At 37.1% G+C, this 26,716-nt stretch overlaps 2 protein-coding genes and 1 long non-coding RNA gene across 17 annotated transcripts in view; 2 read left to right on the forward strand and 1 right to left on the reverse strand.

Moving 5' to 3' along the window:
• Positions 1-26,716, forward strand: part of LOC133667900 (uncharacterized) — a 167,869-nt gene that overhangs the window by 39,719 nt on the left and 101,434 nt on the right. For all 14 annotated transcript variants that reach the window (XR_009833582.1, XR_009833583.1, XR_009833584.1 and 11 more), the window contains one exon: positions 19,397-19,416. Coding sequence is in view for 10 of the 14 variants with exons in the window: in XM_062087613.1 (XP_061943597.1) it covers positions 19,397-19,416 (20 nt within the window). In the remaining 4 variants the exon portion in view is untranslated. The remainder of the gene's footprint in view (positions 1-19,396; positions 19,417-26,716) is intronic.
• Positions 1-26,716, reverse strand: part of LOC133667891 (disease resistance protein RPV1-like) — an 81,690-nt gene that overhangs the window by 31,559 nt on the left and 23,415 nt on the right. The gene's annotated exons all lie outside the window — the stretch shown is intronic.
• LOC133667910 (uncharacterized) lies at positions 20,017-25,670 on the forward strand. The gene is made up of 3 exons (XR_009833586.1): positions 20,017-20,211; positions 24,624-24,670; positions 25,083-25,670. It is a non-coding gene; the product is annotated as an uncharacterized LOC133667910 (long non-coding RNA).

Consider the following 26,716-nt stretch of genomic DNA (forward strand, 5'->3'; position numbering starts at 1 on the left):
GAACGAGCACATTCAGATCATTACCGGGGGAAATGTTGTTCAAAGATATGTCCATGATCTAGTGAACCCCGTCAACAATCAGGAAAGCAAAGATATACTTGAAGGATGTGGGCATACAATTGCATTTGAATGAATATCGAAAAGATGTGCACACCACCAAGACTGACGGTGGATCAAAGCTGCACTTAAAGGAGAATCTCATATTGTCATCTTTTGAAACATGGTTATCGACAGATGTTATCACACAATTGCATTGAATGAATGTCGGAAAGGCACCCACCCCGAAGACTGACTGTGGGACCATCTATTTTGAAGCCAAATGCGCACTTCACCATATGAATATGGGGGATAACATGAACATCATTGATGATGTCAAGACATTTCTTTCCACTATCTGATTTGACAAGCTAAGAGGAATCCATGAGAAAGAACATTGAGCATACAATGATGAGTCTTTCACTGCAAGCTATGAGATGCATGTGTGGACGACTGGATGATTTCCATGAAGACTGGTGATAACATATACTTGAAGAGTATTGTTTCAACTTTAGGCAAGTTCATGACTGGTTGACAATCTTGATGGGTGTTGGCATGATGCACACAATCAATCAGAGGATAATTCTCAGAAGAATCCAAAAGACAAAATCCTTCATGATGAATCAAGCAACACCGCACTTGGGGGCAGAGTCAAGCTTGATAAACAACAAGAGCAGTAACCGTCGAAGACAGCCCAGGATGGGCACTGCACTTACAACTGAGTGAATGGCTAGCACATGAATGAGCCAATGCATCGAAAGAACCAATAAAGCTTTGGAATGCAAACAAAGGCACCCTATGACGATGGAACATCGAAGAGAGGGGGACCTATATTTCAAATCAGGTAAGGATGCATGCATGTCATCTAACGTTAAAACATTGCACATATTTTTTATTTTTGTTGCAGGAAAAATCCTCAATGTAGTTTAGCAAGATTGGGGAACAAAAAAAAAAAACAACAAAAGAAAAAAAAGGGAGAATCATTGAGCTGATAATAACAGAGAATCATGGTTGTGACCTTGAAACGGGAAGAAGATGAGATAAACCTCTCTGTTAGGAAAATCTCAAAGAAATGAAAAGATCAACCTTGCAATCAGGAAGCATTGAGTTTTCGAAGTCCTGCGATCAGGAATTATCAAGAAGCACCAAGTTTTTTCGGCCCTTCTTCTATCATCCCTTCAGGACTTCGCCAGGTAAGTCCCATTTTTCACACTTGTCACATCACATCTTTCATTTGGGTAGGTCACCCATTACAATGAGACCATTCTCCATGTTTTTTATCTGGGTAGGTCACCCATTACAATGAGGCCATTCTTCCACTTGGGTAGGTCACCCATCACAATGAGACCACCATCTTCCATTTGGGTAGGTCGCCCATTATAACGCGACCACTTCACATTTTTTCCTATCTTCCACTCGGGTAGGTCACCCATTATAACGCGACCACTTCACATTTTTTCTATCTTCCACCTGGGTAGGTCACCCATTATAACGCGACCACTTCACATTTTTCTATCTTCCATCTGGGTAGGTCACCCATTATAACGCGACCACTTCATATTTTTTTTCTATCTTCCATCTGGGTAGGTCACCCATTATAACGCGACCACTTCATATTTTTTCTATCTTCCATCTAGGTAGGTCACCCATTATAATGAGACCGCACTTCACATTCTTTCCACCTGGGTAGGTCACCCATAACTATGAGACCACTTCATATTTTTTCTATCTTCCACCTGGGTAGGTCACCCATAACAATGAGACCACTTCATATTTTTTCTATCCTCCACCTGGGTAGGTGACCCATAATAATGAGACCACTTCATATTTTTCTCATCTTCCATCTGGGTAGGTCACCCATTACAATGAGACCACACTTCATATTTTTTCTATCTTCCATCTGGGTAGGTCACCCATCATAATGAGACCGCTTTCCATATTCTTTCCACCTGGGTAGGTCACCCATTACAATGAGACCACTTTTTACACATTTTTTTAGTTCCACTTGAATGAGGTCGCCAGATGGGATCTCATGTAGCTTTGGTTAAAGGGAATTGCCAGATGGGATTTCAGGTTGACCGAGCTACCACACTTTTTTCTAAGTTCCAGTTGAATGAGGTCGCCAGATGGGATCTCATGTAGCTTTGGTTAAAGGGAATCGCCAGATGGGATTTCAGGTTGACCGAGCTACCACACATTTTTTAGTTCCACTTGAATGAGATTGCCAGATGGAATCTCATGTAGCTTTGGTTAAAGGGAATCGCCAGATGGGATTTCAGGTTGACCGAGCTACCATATTTTTTAGTTCCACTTTAATGAGGTCGCCAGATGGGATCTCATGTAGCTTTGGTTAAAGGGAATCGCCAGATGGGATTTCAGGTTGACCGAGCTACCACACATTTTTTAGTTCCACTTGAATGAGGTCGCCAGATGGGATCTCATGTAGCTTTGGTTAAAGGGAATTGCCAGATGGGATTTCAGGTTGACCGAGCTACCACACTTTTTTCTAAGTTCCAGTTGAATGAGGTCGCCAGATGGGATCTCATGTAGCTTTGGTTAAAGGGAATCGCCAGATGGGATTTCAGGTTGACCGAGCTACCACACATTTTTTAGTTCCACTTGAATGAGATTGCCAGATGGAATCTCATGTAGCTTTGGTTAAAGGGAATCGCCAGATGGGATTTCAGGTTGACCGAGCTACCACATTTTTTAGTTCCACTTTAATGAGGTCGCCAGATGGGATCTCATGTAGCTTTGGTTAAAGGGAATCGCCAGATGGGATTTCAGGTTGACCGAGCTACCACACATTTTTCTAAGTTCCAGTTGAATGAGGTCGCCAGATGGGATCTCATGTAGCTTTGGTTAAAGGGAATCTCCAGATGGGATTTCAGGTTGACCGAGCTACACACATTTTTTAGTTTTGGTTTAATGAGGTCGCCAGATGGGATCTCATGTTGGTTCTGGTTAAAGGGGATCGCCGGATGGGATCTCAGGTTAGCCCAACCACGCAGATTTTGATTTTGGTTCAAGGAGATCGCCAGATGGGATCTCAAGTTAACAAAAAAAAAAAAAGAGAAAAAAAAAAGAGAGTGAAAGAAAGAAAGAAAGAAGAGGAAGAAAGGAGAAAAAAAAAAGGAAAAAAAAAAAAAAGAGAAAGAAACAGTTAGAGTTTTTCTTTACAAAGTTTACTACGCAAAACATTGAGGAGTTTTGTTTCGTAAGCATTGTAAAGAGGGGGCATCTGTTGCTACCCAATTTTTGACCCATGTTTTAATAAATTTTCAGAAAAAATCCAAAAATAGCGAAAAGCATTGAAAACCCAAAAAATACATTTTTTAATACATTTGCATCGTTTTTAGCTTTTTCAGCGTCGTCTAAAAAGAATTTAAATTTTCAAAGGTCTTTCGAACGCGTTCAACTTTTAACGCGTTAATTTTAAAATCATTGATTTTCCTCATTGAGTCGACGTTGATATTTGCTCGCTTTCAAAAATACAAAAAAAATAAGAAAAATCAAAATTTACAAAAAAAAAGAGGAAAAGAGAAGGAAAGGAAAAGTTGAGGGACTAGTTTGAAAACCTAGCAAAATTTTTCCTATAAATACCATGCTATACTGAATTTTCAAAAAGGGGGGGGCAATTTTGACAAGTAAAAAGGGAAAGAAAAACCCTAAACCTATCTCTTTCACACCCAGCCGCCAGCCTTCTCCGACCCCTACCCCTGTTTTGATTTTTTTTTTTCTCTTCTTCCCTCTCAGCCGTCCCCTCAATCTTCAACCCTACAGCCCCCACATTTTGCTTTCCTTTGGACAGAATCCGGGAGGTAAACCTTCACCCCCGGCCAATTTCATCTTCTCCACTCAACCTCCACACCGTTCCCCATCTTCTTTTCCTTTTCCAGCCAACAACACATAGCCAAGGACCCCCCTTTGCCGTTTCAGCTCCACCAGACCTCTCCACCCTCACAGCAGACCACCACAACTTCTACCCACAAACCAGCCACAAGCCTCACGTCTGCCCCTGACATCTCCTCCCTACGTTTCCTTCTCTTCCCCAAATCAGTTCTTCCCTCTCAACACAGAACAGCCTTTCCCTCATCAACAACCGCCTTCAGCATTTCCTTCCTTCAGCAGCCCACAGGCGGCTCCCCCTCACAGATCGTCTCCTCAGACCCACGGTCTCCCTCACCGGCCAGCAGCAGTCCTTCTTCCTCCACCAGCAGACCCCACGGACGACAGCAACAAGGCCAACCACCGCTGCCACCAACAGGAGCGATGACCACCGACGCGCCACCAACCCCGACAGCTTCTCTTCCGATCTTCAACCATCCAGATGGCAACAAGCAACGGCGGCGTTGGCCCCAGATGAAGAAGGGAAGAGTAGAAAATCAAGAGGAAGAAGGGAGGCCGAGACAGATCTAAAAAAAAAGGAGAACCGGAAACTGTTTGTGTTGATTGGGTTGCTTTGCAGGTGATTGGGAGATGCACCGCCGGTACGGACGGGAAGAGAAGAAGGAGACGATCCCGATCCAGCAGCTTGCTGGTCTTCGCCGGCGGCGGCGCGTGGGTCCACGCGCAGCCGCTGTTCAGACGGCACCAAGGCTGTGCAGCACTGTTCCCGATGATTTCTTTGTGTTTTTGTTGTAACTTTCAGATGATGTGTATATTTAGATATTATTATATTTGATTTATTTTGAATTTTTGTTATCTGTTTTACATGTAAAAATGGTGTATGTAAAAAAAAAAAACAAAAAAAAAGAAAAGGAAAGGAAAAGAAAAAGAAAATATAATGAAAGTGTATAGGTGTGTTTGTATTTGTTTCATGGATGTTTTATTTTTATTTCAGATAAAATTGTAAAGATTAAAGAAGAATTTAATATTTTGATTGGATCACGGTTAAGATTTATTAACTTACATGTAAGTTGTATTTCTAATATCCGATGAAAAGACAATTATTAAAACTTCTTTGACACGTCAAAGCCACGAAGCAGCTTACCTCAGGTAGGGTGCGTTAGGAGTGCTAATACCTTTCCTAACCACAACCAGTCTCTTACCTGCGAATCTCTGACATGACCAGTACATCCGGTTTCCTAGTAGCCTTGAATAAATTACTAGGTGGCGACTCCAACGAACCAATCAAACGCAATAACAACGATAAAATCGCCAGCCGACGCCGCGCGTGGATTTTCTGACGTGCGACACTTCTCTGCATAGTTGGCTTGCTCACGTATCTCCAACGGAGCTTTCCTTTGACATTCAGTGCTATAGTGCCCAAATTGATTGCACCTATAACACTGGATATTTCTCTTATCACGGTTATTGTAACCGCCTCCTCTTCCTCTAGGAGTGAATGCTTGTTGTCTTTGGCCTCCTCTGGTGGTATTTCTGCCACCTCTTCCTCTGAAGCTTGTATTCCAAGAACCTCTTCCTTGGAATCTCTGGAATCCTCCTCTGGATTGTTGACTTCCTGCTTGAGTGGTATATCCACTTGTTGAAGTCTCCCCTTGCTCATATCTGTCCTTGAGAGACAGCTTTGCTTGTAAGGCATGCTCGATGGCCTTATCTCCATTTCGCTTTACAATCTTCTGCTCATGAGCTTGCAAAGAACTCATAAGCTCATCAACTGTCAACTTGTCCACTTCCTTGGACTCTTCAATAGCGACAACAACAAAATCAAATTTTGGATCCAGGGATCTCAAAATTTTCTCAGTAATTCGAGAATCGACGATGGCTTCTCAATTTCTCCTCATCTGATTGACTATCACCATAATCCTTGTGTGATAATCAGAAATAGATTCCGAGGACTTCATTTGCAATAACTCAAATTCACCTCGCAAAGATTGAAGACGAATCTTCTTGATTCTGTCAGCACCTTTGTACTTTTGTTGGAGAGCCTCCCATATGTCTTTTGATGTTTCAGCGGAAGCTATGATCTCGAATGTATCTTCATCAAGACCTTGGTAGATGATGGTCTTTGCTTTGTTGTCCTTCTTTCTGTTGACTTTCAGGGCTTGCTTCTGTGCCTCTTGTAAAGCTTCTTCTTCTTCTTTGGACTCTGGTTCATCATAACCATAGTGTACAATCTCCAAACACTCTTGTGAACCAAGGAATGCCTTTAATCTGATGCACCAACTATCATAGTTGTCTTTGGTCAGCTTCGGGATGAGTGTTTGTGTACTTTCTGTAGTTATTTTGCTCTTTTAATGACTATATCTCCTTCTGGGAGTTGAATTTGGCAAAACGGACACTGTAGATCGATCCGGAATGGTCGAAATAGTCGGGAACCGGTCTGACTTTGTAGAAATCGGGTTAGAAAATGGGTGAACCGGTCCAAAAACCAATTCTGGGCGTCGGGCGGTTCGCTGGGTTGAACCGGGAATATTCTGTGGAATATTCTATCGGCTCGGCTTCAGCTAATAGTGGCTCGGCTTAGCGGCTTGGCTTGAAAAGGGAATATTCTCGGGAATATTCTTCGGCTCGGCTGGAGGCTTGGCTTGAGGCTTGGCTCGGCTTGGCGCGGCGCGGCTTAAACGGCTCAAATATGGCGCGCGTTGACGTCACTCGTCTTCTTCCTCTGGCGCGCGTGGGTGCGACTGGGCTACAGTTACCGGAACTTCAGGCGGCGCGTGTAGATCACCCCGGTGTCCGATTGAGCTGATTTTTGCGGCAGTGAGTTCGTATGGATGAGCTCTACACGGTGAAAATACTTCTGTTTTCTGACGAACGGGGCTCTGATACCAATTGTTGGTGGGAGGAACCACTGGTGGTGGCTTTGAAACACTCAGAGGGGATAAAACACAAAGTTTTATTTCAAGAACACAAGCTTACAGGAGCAAAAATAAATACAACAAGCTTAACAATACACACCCTCTCTTTCTCTCTAGTGTTTCTCTCTATTCTCTCTACTCTCCCACACATAATAGCATAAGCTTAGCTAGCTATTTATACACGAATTTAAAACAAGATAATTCAACCTTCAAGTGTGAAGGCGGCTGTGGACGGTGGTGTGAAGGCGGCTGGCGGCTGCGGCTGGTGGCTGGCGGCTGGTCTGTCATAGCTGGTGGCTGGCTGGTCAGTGGCAACTGGTGGTTGCCTTCCTTGACCATCTAGATTGAGTTTAATATTCAACAGGGTTTACATTCAATATGCTTTGTCAATCTGTGCTATTCTTTTCATGGATTGAAAATTATAATTACAAGTATTTTCTGGAAGTGCTTGATTTTCTTGTGCCAGTTCTAAGCTTTTCAAAATATACTTGTGAGTTGTGACAACTTGGCATCATTTCAGGAGGCTGAAGCAATTCTAGAAGATATCAGACCTTCGCCAGTGCAAACACTTGGGTATGGTGTGGTAAGAAATCAGATTGCTTTTTGTGATACTGCACTATGATTAGTCTATTTCAATCATTTCTACACTTGGATTTCTTTTCCCCAAAATTCATCTTTTTTTTAAAAAAGGATATCTTGTATCTAGAGAGACGTGTTTATGGGATGGGAATGATCTTCTTATTTTGTAGCAAGGACATAAAATAATTACAGGTTGATTTCTCTGTTTTGAATGTATGCTTCTGTATGGTCTAGAGACATGCTTCCACAAATATGTGTACATGATTAACTAGAACTATTCATGCTGTTTACATCAGGTCTTCATTAATCATCAATCCATGATTGATAAATATCTATTGCTTACCATGCAAATGTCCAGTGCATCCTTTACTTATACTATATTGACGCTGTGGACAGGGTTTTGCTGCAGCATCATATGCATTGCTAGGTTTGTACATTTTCTTCCTCATGGACAGGCTCTCTATTACTTTTCAAGAACAACTCCCCAAAATGTTGAAGAGTTTGAAATACTTCAGTTGTATTATATAGAACCAATGATATAAATTCTGGTTTTCTTTATTTTTTTCTTTTCTTTTTTGTTGCTTTCCTCACATTCTTCTTGCCAACCAAGCTTGGCCTCAGTCAGGTACACTTTCATTTATTATAGTGCTCTGGTTAATGTTTCTTTCACACACACATAGATGTTGATTTCTAAGCTGATAATGATTAAAACAAACTTCACACATTCTGATATTGTGCTAATACTCAGATCCTTTGATGTAATCCGTGAAAATAACATGTATACGACCATTAAGCTAGATTTCCTTTGTCTATTTTGCATGTGTCCTAGGGAAAGGTTTATGTCATTGCTAAATTTAGTTAAGTAAACGTTGAGTTTCTCTAATTATTGGTTTCTCACACTCTGCCAGACTATTTATCAGCGGGTTGCTTCTTACAATGGCCCTGAAGATTTTAAGCAAGATGTGAGGTATAGCCTACTCCAGAAATCTTTTGTCCTTAGTGTATTTATGGTGTAATGGGCACAATTTTGTAAATCATAATGGAAACCAGGTCTGAAATCAAGTCTGTTTATTCATGCTCAATGAATTATATAAGACGCACCTAGTATCATGTTAGATAGATAGGTGTCATATGTTAGTACAACATTATTTAGCAACCCAAATCACATGTTTACTGGGACGATGAGTTTTTATTAACAAAATGAACCTCGGTGTTTGCACAGTAAAGGGCACGGAAAAATTTATATATAGCAAATCACATCTGTGTCTAAATGTTCTTTCAACACTAGGTTCTTGACCATGTTCTGATCATGTCAGAAGTCTGAGTCGTGTTGATAAGCAAACTGCCTATGACATTATCAAGTTTCATATTTCCTAACCTCCACCAGACGTTTAGAAGTTATTTAATCATTTTCACAGTTAGATTCTTTTCAGTACGTAGTTGGATCATGTTTAACCAAGTTTTTGGATTGTTGAGATCTTTGATTAACTGGGATCTCAAATGCTTCTTTGAAGGCGTTTGCAATTAGTTTCTTTTCAGTAGTTGGATCATGTTTAACCAAGTTTTTGGATTGTTGAGATCTTGATTAACTAGGATTTCAAACACTTCTTTGAAGGCGTTTTCTCTCTCCTGTTAGACTTGGAGTCCAGGCATTTTCATGGGCAGCAAGAAAACTGGAAAACAACCGCATTGGTTTACCTACATCACCTTCATCTTCAGATGTTCGAAACCGGGTGCTGCAAAGCATGAATCCCAACCATCTGAAATTGAAGTTCTGAATCCATCACCGGAATCAGTGACTCCATTAAATGAGAAAGTAGATCTTTCAGAAGCATAGGCATCAAGGCGTCATTTATTGGAGTGTGGTGTATAATTATTGGAGGCGGCATTAAATCTAAGAAGATCACTTGGCTAAATTTAAGAAGAGGTCTAGGTTGTGGCGAGTAGGGGTGTTCACGGTTCGGTTCGGTTCGATTTAGACTCAAAAAACCGAATTATAGTAACTTTGTAAAATATTAACCGAACCGGACCAAAAACCGGTTCAAACCGAACCGGTCCGGTTCGGTTAAATCCGGTTTTTTGGCAAAAAACCGGGAAACCTAATCCCATTTTTTTTGGATTTTTTTAAAGCTTACATTAAATTGAGCTTTTACAACTTTGAATTCACATATTGTTGCCATAACTTGATGCAATGAAGAAACCCATATATGATGAAAAAATACCTTGCCAACTTGAGAATTACAAAACTCTTACAGATTAGCAACACAATTGTAGGTTTCAAGAATATCATTAGAAGCACTTAACAGAGAGTCTTGCTCGTAGATGGACATTTTTTTCAAACCTGGGTATAGGATCCATCCCAACTGCCTTCCAGTTAAGCATTACATTATGCATAAATTGCTAGCCACTGAAGAATACCCCACCAAAAATAGATAAAACCAAAGAGAAATTGTAAATAAATAATTCTCACAACATCCGTTACAGTAATCGCAACATGAGCATACTATGACAAATCAACAACCTTGTAAATAAATATAGGAAATGAATACATAATAGATCTACAGAAATCAGAAAAAAAGAGAGTAAAAAGGGACAAAAAATTAAGAGATAAAGATTGAAGAGAGGGGGGCTCCAGAGCTGCTGTTTGGTTGTTAATCCATGAGCTTAGTCGGCTATGCTTAAAAAAAAAAACAAAAAGATGAAGAGATGAGAGATAAGGATGGTTTGTTCACCAGATCTACTTTGAGGGAGGAGGGGGGTTGTGCTTAAAGCCTTAAAGAAAGGTTGAGAGAGATGAGAGATGAAGATGTTGGGTGGAAGGGGGGCTGTGAGAAAGGTTGAGAGATGAAAATGAAGATGGGGGGCTGTGAGAACGGTTGAGAGATGTGAGAAAGGTTGAGAGATGAAGTGGGGGGTTGTGCTGAGATGAAGATTGTGAAACATGGGTGGTGGCTAGGGTTTAGAATGTATCTAGCGGAGAGTAAACTGGAGAGAAGAGAGGGATGCAATGCAACTTTTTCTATTTATACTAGCCTAGCCTAAGTATCCTTTTTTTTAACCGGTCCGGTTAACCCGGTTTTTGCACTACAAAACCGAAAACCGAACCGAACCGGGGTTTTATGTCATTAATAAGTTTAGTTTAGTGAACCTTGAGTTTCTCTAATTATTGGTTTCTCACACTCCCCCAAACTATTTACTCAGTGGGTTGCTTCTTACAATGACCCTGAAGATTTTAAGCATGATGTGAGGCATAACCTACTCCACAAGTCTTTTGTCCTTCATCTATTTATGGTGTAATTGGCACAATTTGGTAAATCATAATGGAAACAAAATGAACATGTTGACTGGGACGATGGATTTTTATTAACAAAATGAACCTTGGTGTTCGCACAGTAAAGGGTATGGAAAATTTTGTTAATAGCAATTCTCTTCTACATCTAAATGTTCTTGATCATGTTTTGATCATGTCAGAAATCTGAGTCGTGTTGATAACCAAACTGCCAATGACATTATCAAGGCTCATATTTAGAAGTTATTTAATCATTTTCACATTTAGATTGTTTTTAGTAGTTGGATCATGTTTAACCAAGTTTTTGGATTGACTGGGATTTCAAATGCTTCTTTGAAGGCGTTTTCTCTCCCCTGTTAGATCACTTGGAGTCCAGGCATTTTCATGGGCAGCAGGAAAACTGGAAAACAACCGCATTGGTTTACCTACATCACCTTCATCCTCAGATGTTCAAAACCGGGTTCTGCAAGCTGCTGCAAAGCATGAATCCCAACCATCTGAAACTGAAGTTCAGAATCGATCACCTGAATCAGTGACTCCATTAAATGAGAAAGTAGATCTTTCAGAAGCATAGGCAAGGAGGCGGCATTTACTGGAGTGTGGTGTATAATTCTGAGAACTTAACTGAGCTGTACAAAGAATAAGAAACATTCTATCATTGCTGACATCTTGGAAAACAAATTTTGTATGTTAATACCAGATAAAGGAACAAGATTTGTACATTTCTCTAATCAAGGGCATTGATATCATGTGCTCAGGAACGCCAACACAGGATTGCAATTAATAATTTAATGAATTAGGAAAAGAGAATGTTTGCCTAATTCATTCCCTAATTTTCCTTGCCTTGCCGTCACTGAATCATACCGGAATCGGCAGTCTATCCAACAAACTATCAAGTTCGAAGCCTGTCAGCACTTCAGCCTTCAACCAGCACTGGATCACTTGGCTAAATCAAAGAAGAGGTCTAGATTGTGCAGAGCAATCAATAATTTAGTTAAAAAGCTCATAACTTTCAGACTCCTTAAATTTTGTCAGTATAATCAGCTGAGGTCTAAAATTTATAATAAGATTGGTTAGTTGTAATCAGCTGAGGTCCAGAATTTTTTTAAATTAGGTTTAAAAAATGTTGTTTGAGCTAATTTTATTACTTTTCATTTTTATTTTCATATTTCTTAGTTTGCTTAGGCAAGTTTTGAGTTTATTTGAAAGAGTTACAAAATATACAATAATAAAATCTTGAATTTAAAGTTTTTATGTACTTACTGTTTTTCTTGTAAATGGAAATCAAAGATCCAAAACATGACTAAATGTACTTATTCTGCATGTGCAAGAATAAATGCGCACATGATTGATCATTAGTTAGATTGTTGTTACAGTTAGTTGAGGAGTTGGTTGAATAACGGAAAGTTAGTTCGTTAGTTAGTTGCAAGGGAAGAACAATATTTACAGCTATCTTGAAAACCAAGTAATAAATGAAGAACAATTTGCAGTAATTACAGAACTCTCTCTCCCTTTCAATTTATTTTATTTCTCCCTCAATTTTCTTCTGAACTTTTGTCCGCCGGTAGATTTTCATCAAAGTGCAGATACAGCCCACAGCTTTTCAACTTAAAGCAGTCCACTCCATTGTAGAATTTAAATGTAACTTCATTGCCAGAATATTCACGTAAATGATATACCAAATAGAACCCGGGCTCGTAGTATAGAATCATGTGATCTGAGTCACATGTCTTCAAGTTATATGTTAGAGCACCGTAAGGCATGTCCTTAACATGCTCACCGTTTTTACTCTTTAACATGGTAACCATAATATACATTAGCATAAGAATCATCATAGACTTCATAAGGCATGTCCTGGGAGGAAAGAGGGAATAGAAAGACAAGGCAGAAAGCAATTCTGATGAGCTGATGAAAATTTGAGGGAAACTGTATGGTGAGTGAAGATCCAATTCCTTTGTCATCGAACCATTCTGGAATTTCACTCCCCGGTAGAACCATTTCAATTGTGCCATGTCGGATATCCTTTCCGGACTGTAACACAAAATTCACGTTTCGAAAATGTGATGAAGCAAGCAAGAAAGAGAGAAGAAAGAAAGAAAGACAAGGGGGTTAAGAGAGATACCTGAATTTTCAAATGCATTGCTGCTACCTGTTGTTTCTTATCCAATTTGAAGCAATTTGTAAAATCCAATCCATCCCTGTCGATATTGATGACTGATGTCACGGTTTCTAGTGATGCACAGTCATGTGTTGTTAGATTCCTCAGCGAAGGGGGAAGCTCAGGTAACGCTTTAATCGGCGTTCCATGCAAAGTCAGTTCTTCCGAACATACCAATAATTTTTGATCGACAAGGGTAGCTCTTTAATAGGGTATCATATGCTTAAATGATGATAAGGGTATCTCTTTAATGCCTGTTTTACTCAAGTTAAGATGCTGCAAAGATTTCATAGGCACTGTGATTTCTGGGAAGCTCTCAAGTTTTGAGCAACCACTCATATCCAACACGTAGAGTCTTGTGAGAAACTGGATTGATGAGGGCACCTCTCTAATAGCAGTTCCACTTAGATATAATGTTTTTATATCCCCTGAAATCTCTGGAAACTTGGGTCATCTTTGAGCAACCATTTAGAACCAGACTTTCCAACGTGCCAGTAACTGATTGTGGAACTTCTTTGATTGAAGTTTCCTCTAAACATAAGTTCAGATTTTGTGAAATCGTTGGACACGTGGTCACATCTAGGCACCGACTTATACGAAGTACTTCGAGAACCTTTGAATGAAGCAGTGTAAAACTTCTAAGATTATAGCAAAAATAGACATCAAGTTCTTCCAGCTTGTCAAGATATTGAAGAGATGACGGAGCCTCGGTTAAACTTGAACAGAACACAAGTTTTAAGCACTCTAAATTTTTGGCCTTTGATAGATCTGGCAATTCTGTCAAATATCGAGAGTCAGATAGGTCAATTTTTCTTAAATTTCCAACATCCTGCCAGCAGAAAAAGGCATAATTAGAAAGTTAGCACCTCCAACTTTATATTTCTGATCATAAATCTGCAGTAATTAAATCATACCTTTACTCCTGTCCAAATTTTTACAAGCTTGCTTCCGCGTGGGTCAAGCTCGACAAGGAGGTCAGCACGAAAAGATGGCGGAAAGGATTTTGAAGGGAATCTAAACCAGTGCAAATATCTCAGCTTACTAGAAAGATATTCGAGGCCACTAGGAGGAAGGCGCATTTTAAAAGGAAAGATCATTTCATCTTTGTCATCATAGAATTTGAGAAATCTAGGACCATTTATTATTGCGAAGGAATCAGATTTCAAGTGCATATGTCTTGATAACTATATTGTTAATTACTTATTTGTCCCTACTTGTTATGAAAACTTTACTATCCGGATCAAATGAACTGTTTCGTCCAATACAAAATATTTTTTTCAGAGCAACTATTAGTATTGTTGCAGCTATTATTTTTTAAAATATTTTTAATTTGAAAATATATTAAAATAATATTTTTTTTATTTTTAAAAATTTATTTTTAACATAAAAAACAAAAAAACAAAAAAATTAATTTGAAATAAAAAAATTAAAAAACTTCAAATCCAAGTATTTTCTCACGACATTACAAAAGGTGCACATTGTTGACTTCCCGTAAATTTTCCATGTACAAAAGGCTTCAGGTCTTTTTATTTGTGATGTGGGAGGAAAGACCATTTAGGAGCTGTTTGTCTTTATGACATAAACAATGTTTCTATAAATTTTGATTTTTTTTATATTTTTTTAGATTGATTTTGACATAAACAATGTTTTTATGTTGGTGTAAAAAAATAATTTTTTAAAAATAAATAAAATAATATATTAATATATTTTCAATCAAAAAAACATTTTAAAAATTAACTATCATAACACTTATAAACACTTTATATATCTTCAATCCAAGTGTTTGTGTGTGCTGATTTGATTGAGAAGAAGTCCTGCGTTGCTCCACAAAACACCCAGAGCACCAAAATAACTAGCAGCGTTCAAAGGAATCTGCAAAAATTAAAACGAATGACTTCATTTTGATGTGATCTTATGCAGAAAGCACCAGCAAATTCATCAGTGTAGATGATTTCACCCCTGCAATCCAATTTTTTAAATCATAAATACATGACATGCTATAAAAATAAATAAATTAAAAACTTTATCCATTTAATTTGATTAAGAAAATCATCCTACAACTATTTTACATTTATTTAAAGCAAATTACAAGACATACATAAACTCTTTTGTAAAATTGCAGGTCTCCATTCGGCCAGCCCAGCACTAGAGGATGGTGAGAATTGAGAAGAGTCACAACAACTGGGACAACAAATAGAAAATTACAAAGAATTGAAGGGGTTATGGCTAATTCCACAAAAATAAAGAGCCACCGCAAGAAAATAATACTATAAAAGAATCAAATTAAAAAAATTGATCCCTCGCACATATATTAAACTTGGTGGACTCTAGACGGATTAATTGGGGACTTCATATGAAAAAACACTAATGTTTTTTATTAAGGGTATTTAAGTTTTTTAAATACAAGCAAAAAAAATATATTTGCTTTTAAAAATCAAGAAAAAATCAATCATTAGTCTAGAGATTTTTTTGTTTGTTGACATCGGTTTTTTTTTTTGTTAATTCCAAAACTATAAAGGGCAATTTGGTTATTTTAAGATGATTAATTAATTTTTAAATTTAAAAAATTATTGACGCATGCAGTTCACACGTCATCGCATGAGAGACACTTGTGCTCTTTGGGCGATGTGTGCATGCCTCAGATGGTCAAATTTGTCTTTTTGATGGAGGTTGGTTGGTTTGTCGCTAATGAGTCATTTTTTTTCTTCTTTCTTCTCTTTCAACAGTTACAAGTTAGTCCTTTTTATTATTGATATTTCAGCTATGATCCTTATTCTTTCGATATTTAATTCTTTTCTTTAACCATTTTGTAAAAGTTTTATTTGTTTTCAATTTAGTTCTTCAATTTCAATTTGTCATATATTTTTTTTTAATTTGATCATTGTTCTTTGATTTCTAAATTTTTTTCCTTGCCCTATTTTTCAATTTTATTATTCAATCTAATTTTATGGTATATTATTTTTCTAAATCGATTCTCATTCTTTTGATTTTTTTCCTTTCGTTAAATTATTTTTCTTTTCAATTTAACACTTTAATAAAAAACAAATTGGTTTCACCTTCTAATTTATTTTTTATTTCAATTTTCTCTCTCGTTCTTTTAATTATCATTTTTTAATTTTTTTTTTCCTTTTGCGTTAATGATTTTTTTATCTCATCATTCAATATTTAATTTGTTGAGGATATGGCTTCATGATTTTTTCATATATGGTACTTTTGGTCTAATGACCTAGATCATGAATTTGAAAGGTTAACATAGACTAACATTTTTTTTTAACTTATTGTTTTTCTGATCTCATTGTTTGACATTAGTTTTGTTTTCAAAAAATAAAAAATAAGAATTTCACGTTCGACATTAGTTTTTTTCTTTCTTTTATTTTTTTATTGTTATTTGTTTTGTTTTTTAACTTCTTTTGATTTATTTTTTCTTCAATTTTTCTTCTAATTATTTGCTTTAATTTAATTTTTATATCAAAATTGATCTTCATTCTTTAGATTTTTCTATCCTTTTATTAATTGAGTTTTTGTTAGTTTCATCCTTAGCATTTGATTTTAATTTTTTTATATCGAATTTTACCTTCATTCTTTTTATCAATATTTATTTTGTTTAGGATCCTTATTTTTATTGTATTTTTCTTTGTCAATTTTATCCCTCATCATTTTTTTATGGAGGGTTTTGCTTCTTCTTTTTTTTTCCACCTTCTATTATGTTAATTTTAGTCTCATGATTAGGATCATAAGTTTTGAAAATTGACATGAGATGATTTTGGTCTTTTTTATGTCCCCCAGCGTTTGATTTTTTGATATTGATCTTCATACTTTTTTCTTTTCTTTTATTTATGTGGGATTATCTCATTCTTATGCTTATGGTCACAAGGTTAATGTGTTAACTCGAACCACTTGAAATTTATTTTTTTTCTTTGTTTTTTTTTATTTTTTTTCAGTTTAATTGGAAGCATCTTTTTATTATAAATTTTGCTTTGTTATTTTTTAGTGTTTATCTTCTATGCAGACGATCTTTTCAATCTTCGCCTCATAGATGATCACGAGTTTCAAAAGTTCACACGTGTAGATTTTTATCCTTTTTAGTTTTTTTTTAATTATTCTTTTTAATTTCATCTTTAATATTAATTTTTTTAGGAAATGATCTTCGTGCTTTATTTTTTTTAACATTTATTTGTGGTATCAAATATCTTAATTTTATTTAGTTATTTATTGATCAAATATTAATTTATTTAACTTAATGTATATTTAAGAATTTTAATTTATAATTAGAAGTTTTTTATACTAAAAAAATAATAAAAATCCTATATATTTAATATTTATATTAAAAAATCTAATTTATAGCAAAACACTAGTTAAATATGTAATTTTTTTTTTAAACAATATTGTTTTAGTTTTAAAAATAAAACTAAAAACAATTAGTTTGATGTATTTGAGTTGAAAAATCTGGGGTGCCTAAGTGAAGGTTTTGAATGAAGGTATCAATTAAGCTTCAACTGTTTAAGCATAAAGGTCAGTATGACATCATGTAGAGCTTATGTGCCTAAGTGAAGGTTTTGAATTGATTCTCATACTCTAGCATGGTATCATAGTCCAGTGCAGCTTTCTCCTTTTTTTTAGGCCTACACATCAGAGGGATGCTGAGTAAATCCCTTAACAATCTAGCAGAAAGTTTTGCATGGCCTTATAATCTGCTTGTACATTCCGTTTAGTAGTTTAAGCTTCTAGATGTGCAGTGTGATTCCCTGGCACCAACTTCCTTCTCATGTGCAGTGGATTATGATGGCATTTTCTCTCCACTTAGAGTGCGTTTGACATTGTGGTCAAAACACTGTTTGCCAAAAATTTAATATTTTTTGCTTAAAATTGATTTTTTTTTGGTATTTTTGAATCGTTTTGATGTGCTGATGTCAAAAATGAATTTTAAAAAATAAAAAAAACGTTATTTTAATACGTTTCCGAACAAAAAACACTTTGAAAAGAAACTGCCATCGCAATGTCAAACATGCTCTTAATCTAATTACTTGCATCAGAATAGAAAATTAAGATATGAGGTCTGTGAGACTCTTCAATATACAAAGTCCTTGTCCACCTTTAAAGAACAAAATTTGACAATTTTTAGTGAAGCCTTGCAGGTAGTAACTTCCATGCACATCGGTTATCAATTCACCAAGTTTTGTGTTATCATGTCAAATCTTTCTTCATATACCTCTGGAATAGTATTTCAATTGTCAAAAATTTCTTTCATGTATTTGTAACCACAACTACTGCAGATAACATTCCACGGAGGTCTGCGACCATTTTGCTCAGTCTGGAAGGATATCAAGTCCAGATGTTATGTAGAAGGCAGGGTACTTTTGGGAATGTCAAATATAACACATCACCAAAGAATTCCCTTCAAAACACAAGCTATAAAGTCTTTCTACTCCAATTTCATTGAAAGCATGGCTTTCATCAATGATCATTCTTGCCCAAATGAACTAGGCAACAGTAATTGCAACTTTTATAAGGATTGGAATTCTTCAGTTGGAGCAATAGATGAACTGCACCTGCACCCTGTGGGAGGGGGTAAACTGAAATTCTTAGAAAGTTATAACATATCTGATGTTGAAGAAGGACCTTTGAACTCTACAGACCAGTTTGCTGAAAATACAGATAGTTTAATACGACTTGTGAAACCTGAAATAACATCAACTATTGATATTACACCAGAGAATCCCTGTTTGGGATCTGATACCCTGAAAATAAGGGAGGAAATGTTGTGCAAAGCTCACTAGACACAATTACTTCTTCAATAATATTGATTAAGGAAGGCGCTTCAGAAGCAGTAGATGGTGCTTTGAGTAAAGTATTCTCAACTTTTGATCAAACAGGAGAATTGGCTGGCAATAGATTGACTAGCTTTTCATCTGGTTTGAGGGAAGCCACAAAAAAAGCTACTGGCATTTCTGTTGATGTGCTCAGAGGTACAATCGTTGCAGTGGAGGAATCTATAGCAAAAAGGGCTTCTTTTGTTGTTTATTCTTATGGGTCTGCCAAGGATTTGCTTTCTCCAGTGATCACGGGTGCACTGAATCTGCCTGAAGAAAGGGCAACAGAGATATTGAGGCCAATCGGTGCAACTTTTCAACAGGTACATTATACTTGGCATGTTTTACTTTGATGGCCGTTGTACTCTCGTTAAATTGTATGGACTTGAAAAAAAATAATCTCCTGCAAAGATATATTTGGATTATTTTAGAAATCATTTTGGTGGAGACATTAGTCACTGCTTTCAGCTTACAGGACTTCTAGTTGAAAACTCAATTACGTCCATCTCTGTTACACTGCTTAATTATGTGCTGATCTAACTAATTTATGTTCCAAAACCAAAGTTGAATTTCATATGCCTTCTTTTACACCTTAAGCAGGTTAACATTGCTATTGAGGATCCAAATGATCCAGTTGTGCCTTTTGTTCTTTTCCTTGGAACCTCAGCCACTTTGTGGTATGGATGTCCTTTTGTGCATAAAAGATTTGTTAATTTAATCTGCATTACATGAACTTGAGTTTTCTATCAGATTTGTGCAGGGGTTTTTATAGGGTGTGGGCATATGGTGGTTACTCTAGAGATTTGTCTCGGCAATTAACTTTGGAGATTTATCCACTATCCCTTGGTCAAGTTTCTTTGGGATAAAAAACATTTCTGATTGTTTTTCAGTACCAGTAACCCTTAGAAACAAATAACAATATCCATATTAACCAGATTTGGGAAGAGTACGTTAATGTCTTTTGTGCATTTACAATGTTGTTAAGCCGAAAACCGTTACTCCTTATGCATGTTTTTCTGTCGTATAAATATTAACCAGATAGAACCCAATTTTGATTCCTGTTGTTCTCCAGTGGTACAAATCAGAAAGTGCATTAGTATTACATCTAACTTATGTCCTTAAAATTTCTCTATCTCTTTCTAAAAAAAACAGTCTCTACCTTGCTTGAATGGGAAGTTGCAATGTATTAATCAATTTCAATATTCTTTTATTTCACTCCATAGATTGCTGGTGTGTATTGTTGTGTAAATGGCTTGGAGAGAAACAAGTTAAATGCATGAATACTAGATGATACCATGGTTCATTCCTAGACTAATCATATAATTTAGATAGAGAAGATAGTAGAATTTTGCGGAATTAAACCTTGTGACCTGCATTATAAGAAAATTTGCACTGTCAGGTGAGTCTATTGTTAATCCGGAATTACAACCTATTGTATCATATTGCTAATTGTTTGTTTGCATTTTTATGTGACAGAGACCATACTTGGTCCAAGGTGGCTTCCAGTCTTGGGTAAAACAAGGTATCCAAGTCAAGGAGCTTAAACCTGAGACCGTGCTAACCATACTTAATGAGGTAAGGTTATTGCATGACTTGCATATTCTCTTAACTAGTATAAATTTCTAGAAATACAAAATTCTATTTGCCAAAAGCCATCGATCAACTCAAAGTATATGTGTGGCAAATGACAAGCTGTAGATTATACAATAATATATTCAGCCAGCTGAGATAAACCTAGAGAGTTGATTAATTTGACATTTATTTCAAAAACACATAAAAGGAGTGAAATTGCTTTGCTGGGTGCACATTGGTGCCCAATGGATACTATCAAAATGGTATCCACACAGCACAGAACAACATGCACACACACAGGCATATGAGATGTACTGTGTCTGCGCAGGGCGTGTGTAAATTTACATGGAAACACATAAACATGTGTGAGAGAGAGAGAGATACTTATTTCAAAAACTCATAAAAGAGTGCTATGTGCACTCACACTTGTTTGAACATGTGCACCCTGAGTGTTTGTATATATGTTTTTTTTTTAGAAGTATATGATTTCATTGAACGCCATAACCTGGCGGCATGTGAAATTACAGAGCCTGCAGCATATCAATTTTGCAGGAACTACCAAACAAATTAAGCAAGGTCCATACAAAGAGGACAAAACAACAGATATAGCCTAAGAAAGCAACATTGGAATCTACACAAGATAACCATCACAACAAAATCCAGGGGAAACTTCCAAGAGTCTTCAATTCATCTCTCTAGTGAATCTGAACCTCTGAAGTGGAGCACCTTTAGCAGCCTGATAGACATAAGTTGAGAGAGAGATCAAAACCAAGCAATGAAGTCACTGGATCTTCGCACTTCCTGCTTAGCCATACAATCTGCCAGACTATTGCTCTCACGATACACATGAGAAAAAGTAATTGAGCCAAAAAATCTAGTCAATCTCTGAACTGTGGAGAAGAGCTCTCGGTGCATCCATGGCCTGTTATGAGGATTGTGCATCCAACTGATTACATTGGCAGAATCAGATTCAATAGTAATATGTTTATGATGAAGAAGACAATTTGAGGCTGAGAGCTCAACAGCTTTGACAACAGCTCTCAATTCAGCTATGTTCGAATCTAGTATCCCTACTGGCAAGGAAAATATACCAAGGAGATGATCATGGTGGTTTCGCAGGACACCACCTATACCTGAGTGTCCAGGCTTTCCAAGAGAAGAGCCATCCACGTTCCACTTGAAGCTGTCAATGGTTGGAGGAGACCATATCACACCGGTTCTAGTAATCTGAATATTGGACCAACGAATCAAACCTTCTGCCGATCTTAACAGGTCTGAAGGGGAGTAAGGAAAGTTAGGATGAAGTGCTTTCAACCATAAGCATAACTGAGTGATGATAAGGAAGAAAACTGAATCATAGTTTGGTGACTTTTGTTGAAAGATCAAGTCATTTCGAAGAAGCCAAAGGGACCACGCCACTGAGAAAAACAACATCAACCATGCTTTCTTTTGAAATTTACCATGGACCATGAAAGTCCACTGAGAGAATAAGCTTGACAAATTCTTTGGGCAACACCATGATAATCCCCACCACTTAATGATTTTGGACCAGATAATCCAATGCTTATGGCAATGTAAAATTAAATGATCAACCGACTCTTCCTCAACTAAACAAATAAGACAGTTAGAGTCTGAGCTATCCAAAACACCTCTTTTAACCAGCACACCTCGGGTGTTGAGTCTGTTAATAATAGCCATCCAACAAAAGATCTCCACTTTAGGAGGGACTACACCTTTCCAGATCCCAGCAAAAAAGAAGCCATTGTTAGGATAATGAGTGGGACTTAACAGCCCACATAGAGATTTAACGAAGAATCTTCCTAATTTGTTGTCCTTCCATATTAGTCTATCATCTGCCTCATTGTCTAAGTGCACCGTTGAGAGAACAACATATAGTTGTTCTAACAAGCCAATGTTTCGACCCCTCAAAGGTCTTGTCCAGGAAAAGAACCATGTCCATTCAAAACCATCCCACATTCTCATCTTGTCAATGCTGGCATCTTTATCATTGGATAAATGGTAAAGAGTAGGGAAACGATCTGCAAGACAATAATTGGCAAGCCAAGTATCATGCCAAAACACTGTGCTCTTGCCATTTCCAATAAGAACCATAGATTGATGAGACACAATCTCTTATAACCTGTTGTCTTTAACACAATGGTTGATCATACGCGTCCATGTGCTTCCAGCTCCTGAAATAGGGGCTTGCGGCAGGAAACTAGAGTAGTTAATGTTGTGTATGAATTTGACCACTTCCTTCCACAGGCTTGTGTCCTCGGAGCCCAACCTCCATAGCCATTTACACAACAGAGCTTTGTTTTTATCCCTTAAAGATCCAATCCCAAGACCCCCAATCCTTTTCGGAAGAGTAACTATTGTCCAACTGACATTGCATAATTTCCTGCTTTCCTCTTTTCCGGACCACAGAAAAGCTCTGAACTTCCTCTCAATTGCTGTTGCAACTGTTGCAGGCATGAGAAATAGAGATAAATAGTAGATGGGCAGGTTACTTAGGACAGATTTAAGTAGACACAATCTACCCCCAATGGATAGGGATCTGCCTTTCCATGCAGCCAACCTGCAGCTGATGTTGCGGATAATAGGCTTCCACATTGAAATTCTGTTCATATTTGCACCGATGGGGAGACCAAGATATGTGATGGGGAGTTGTTCTTGCTTACATCTAAGGATCTGCGCTGAGTGGCAACATACATGATCTTCAATACCCACTCCAATAATACTGCTTTTATAGAAGTTAACTTTCAGCCCCAATATAAGTTCAAAGCATAAAAGGATACGCTTTATGTTCTGTAAACTAGATAAGGAAGCTGAACTGAATATAAGGGTATCATCCGCAAACTGCAGGTGAGATAGGGTAGGACCAGTCTTGCCAAAATTTAGTCCCTCAATCAGTCCCATACCACAACCACGCTGCAGCATACAACTCAATCCCTGAACTGCAATATTAAAGAGAAAAGGAGAGAGAGGATCTCCTTGGCGTAATCCTTTTTCCAAACTGAATTCCTTTGTGGGAGAGCCATAAACAAGAACAACCATCTTTGCTGTGGAAATACATTGCATAATCCACCCTCGCCATCTAGTTCCAAAACCCATACTAGCCATGACTTCATTAATGTATTCCCATAGAACAGAATCAAATGCTTTGTGAAAGTCAAGTTTGAAGAGATAAGTTTTATCTTCGGTGTCGCGGGGTGCGCGACGTCGCGGCGATAGTCCACCCTCAAAGTGTGTACGGGGGGATATATCTGGTAAATATGGAGAGACAAGGAGTTCTTTGTCTCTTAGCAATAAAAAATGGTGTGGGAGTCGCCACCTAGTATTTTGGTCACTAGGAACCCTAACTGGTCTTAGAGATCGGGCACGGGGACTGGTTGCGTAAAGGGAAGGTATTAGCACCCCAAATACGCCCTACCTAAGGTAAGCTGCTTTGTTTGTTTGTCTGATAACATCAAGGTCTCGTTGTGCTTCCTAGTTGTTGGTTCGTCTATGGTTCAAGAAAAGTCCTCCTCAATAAGGAGGTCCTTATCTTATCGGGTAAAACCTAATCGTTCTAAAAATCTATGTAAAAACCATATTTTTAATATCAGGAAAAAAAACATTTTATGTATAAATTCGTAATCCCGAATACTAAAAGAAAACAAAAAGATTTTTTTAGAATTTTTGAAATATTGGCCTGGTTTTTCTTGTGCCAGATCTAAGCTTTTCACAATATACTTGTGAGTTGTGACAACTTGGCATCATTTCAGGAGGGTGAAGCAATTCTAGAAGATATCAGACCTTCGCCAGTGCAAACACTTGGGTATTGTGTGGCAAGAAATCAGATTGCTTTTTGTGATACTGCACTATGATTAGTCTATTTCAATCATTTCTGCTCTTTTGGATTTCTTTTCCCCAACTAAAGCCTTCTTTTTCAAAAAAGGATATCTTGTATCTAGAGAGATGTGTTTATGGAATGGGAATGATCTTTTTATTTTGTAGCAAGGACATAAAAGAATTACAGTTTGATTTCTCTTAAAGACATGCTTCCACAAAGATGTCTATATGGTTAACTAGAATTACTCATGCTGTTTACATCACGTCTTCATTAATCATCAATCCATGATTGATAAATATCTATTGCTTACCATGCAAATGTCCAGTGCATCCTTAACTTGTACTATATTTATGTCGTGGACAGGGTTTTGCTGCAGCATCATATGCATTGCTAAGTTTGCACATTTGCTTCCTCATGGACAGGCTCTCTATTACTTTTCAAGAACAACTCCCCAAAATGTTGAAGAGTTCAGTTGTATTATATTGAACCAATGATATAAATTCTGGTTTTCTTTTTTTCTTTTCTTTTTCGTTGCTTTCCTCACTTTCTTCTTGCCAACCAAGCTTGAACTTTGTTTCAGAGTGGGAGAAGACCTTACAATTTATTGCCATCATTGGCCTCAGTCAGGTATACTCTTATTTGTTATAGTGCTTTGGTTAATGTTTCTTTCACACACACATAGATGTCGATTTCTAAGCTGATAATGGTTAAAACAAACTTAACACTTTCTGATATTGTGCTAGTACTCAAATACTTTGATGTATTCTGTAAAAATGGCATGCATTCAACCATTAAGCTAGATCCCCTTCGTCTATTTTCCATGTGTCCTAGGGAAAGTTTTACGTCTTTGCTAAATTTAGTTGATAACCAAACTGCCTATGACAGTATCAAGGTTCATATTTCCTAACCTCCACCAGACATTTAGAAGTTATTTAATCATTTTCACAGTTAGATTCTTTTCACTTGTTGGATCATGTTTAACCAAGTTTTTGGATTGTTGAGATCTTGATTAACTGGGATTTCAAATGCTTCTTTGAAGGCGTTTGCTCTCTCCTGTTAGACTTGGAGTCCAGGCATTTTCATGTGCAGCAGGAAAACTGGAAAACAACCGCATTGGTTTACCTACATCACCTTCATCTTCAGATGTTCAAAACCGGGGGCTGAAAGCTGCTGCAAAGCATGAATCCCAACCATCTGAAACTCAAGTTCTGAATCCATCACCTGAATCAGTGACTCCATTAAATGAGAAAGTAGATCTTTCAGAAGCATAGGCATCGAGGCGGCATTTTCTGGAGTGTGGTGTATAATTCTGATAACTTAACTGAGCTGTTCATGTACAAAGAATAAGAAACATTCTATCAGTGCTAACCTCTTGGAAAACAAATTTTGTATGTTAATACCAGATAAAAGAACAAGTTTTGTACATTTCTCTAATCAAGTGCATTGATATCATGTGCTCAGGAACGCCAACACAGGAGTGCTATTAATAATGTAATGAATTAGGCAAAGAGAATGTTTGCTGATTAGTACTTAAAAATGCATTCTCATTAAGGCTTTATATCATCGTATTGCACTAAAGTATCGTTAAATTCCCTAACTAAAGCATGTTTTATAATAACAAGTCTAATAATATAATATATCTTTAATTTATGATAAATGCTTGTTTTGAATGCAGGTATATCTCACAATTCAAAGGATTGATTGATGTGATTAACAATTCAAAGTGAAGAGACAAAAGGAGGACTAGGCTAGGAGAAGAGATGCTGATTCAATTCTAAACTGGAACACCATTCGGTTATTTGATCATAACGGGAGTTGTAGAACTCGGATTTAGGTCCACTTTATATCGATGGAAAGGTAAAACATAGACCTAAAACTTTCATGAAGAGTCCAAGACTCAATTCTGCCTTTTTCAAGTTCAAATCTTAGCAACAACGGAGACATCGGAACCTGTCCTGCAGCTCAAACACTGTTCGGTTTTCAGCTCATATCTTGAGTTCTAGAAGTCCAAATGAGCTCTGGTTTTTTTGTTGGAAAGCTGAGACAATTGTCCACAGCTTTCATGAAACAAAGGGCTCAAATTCTGATGTTAGCAATGACGTTTTGGCCAGCCAACAATTTCAAGAACCAGCAGCCAACAATGTCAAAAACCAGCCACCAAATCAATGGTTGGCCACCAACTATTTCCTTAGTCCACCAATCAATAGTTCTGAATCTTAGCCTATAAAAAGAGGCATTTGCCATGTATTTAGAGATATTATTTTTCAGATCAAAATCATGTTCTTGCTTTCTCTCTTTATATCTTTGTAATGTTCAAGTTTTCTTTCATGTTATATTAATTTCTTATTTATGCTTTTTCATTTCCTTTCATATACTTAGTTAATTTATATCATAACCATGTTCTTATCTTGTTTATTTATGTTTTTCTTCTTCATTATGTTTAGCTAAGTTAATTATGTCAAGGTGAAAAGGTTTTACTAATGATGTTAGAATAGGTATAATATAAACTCAACATGGACTTTAATGTTTATATCCAAGATAAATTGTTATTAGCATGTCTTATCTTTTTATCTTACTAATTCTTAATACCTTACTTGTTAAATGGTTAATCTAGATTTATGTTGTATAACACTTGGTACATCGAATGCTTGATCCTTCATAGTTTTCGGCCGA

This window comes from Populus nigra, chromosome 11 (genome assembly GCF_951802175.1).
Source record: "Populus nigra chromosome 11, ddPopNigr1.1, whole genome shotgun sequence".
Lineage (NCBI taxonomy): Eukaryota > Viridiplantae > Streptophyta > Magnoliopsida > Malpighiales > Salicaceae > Populus > Populus nigra.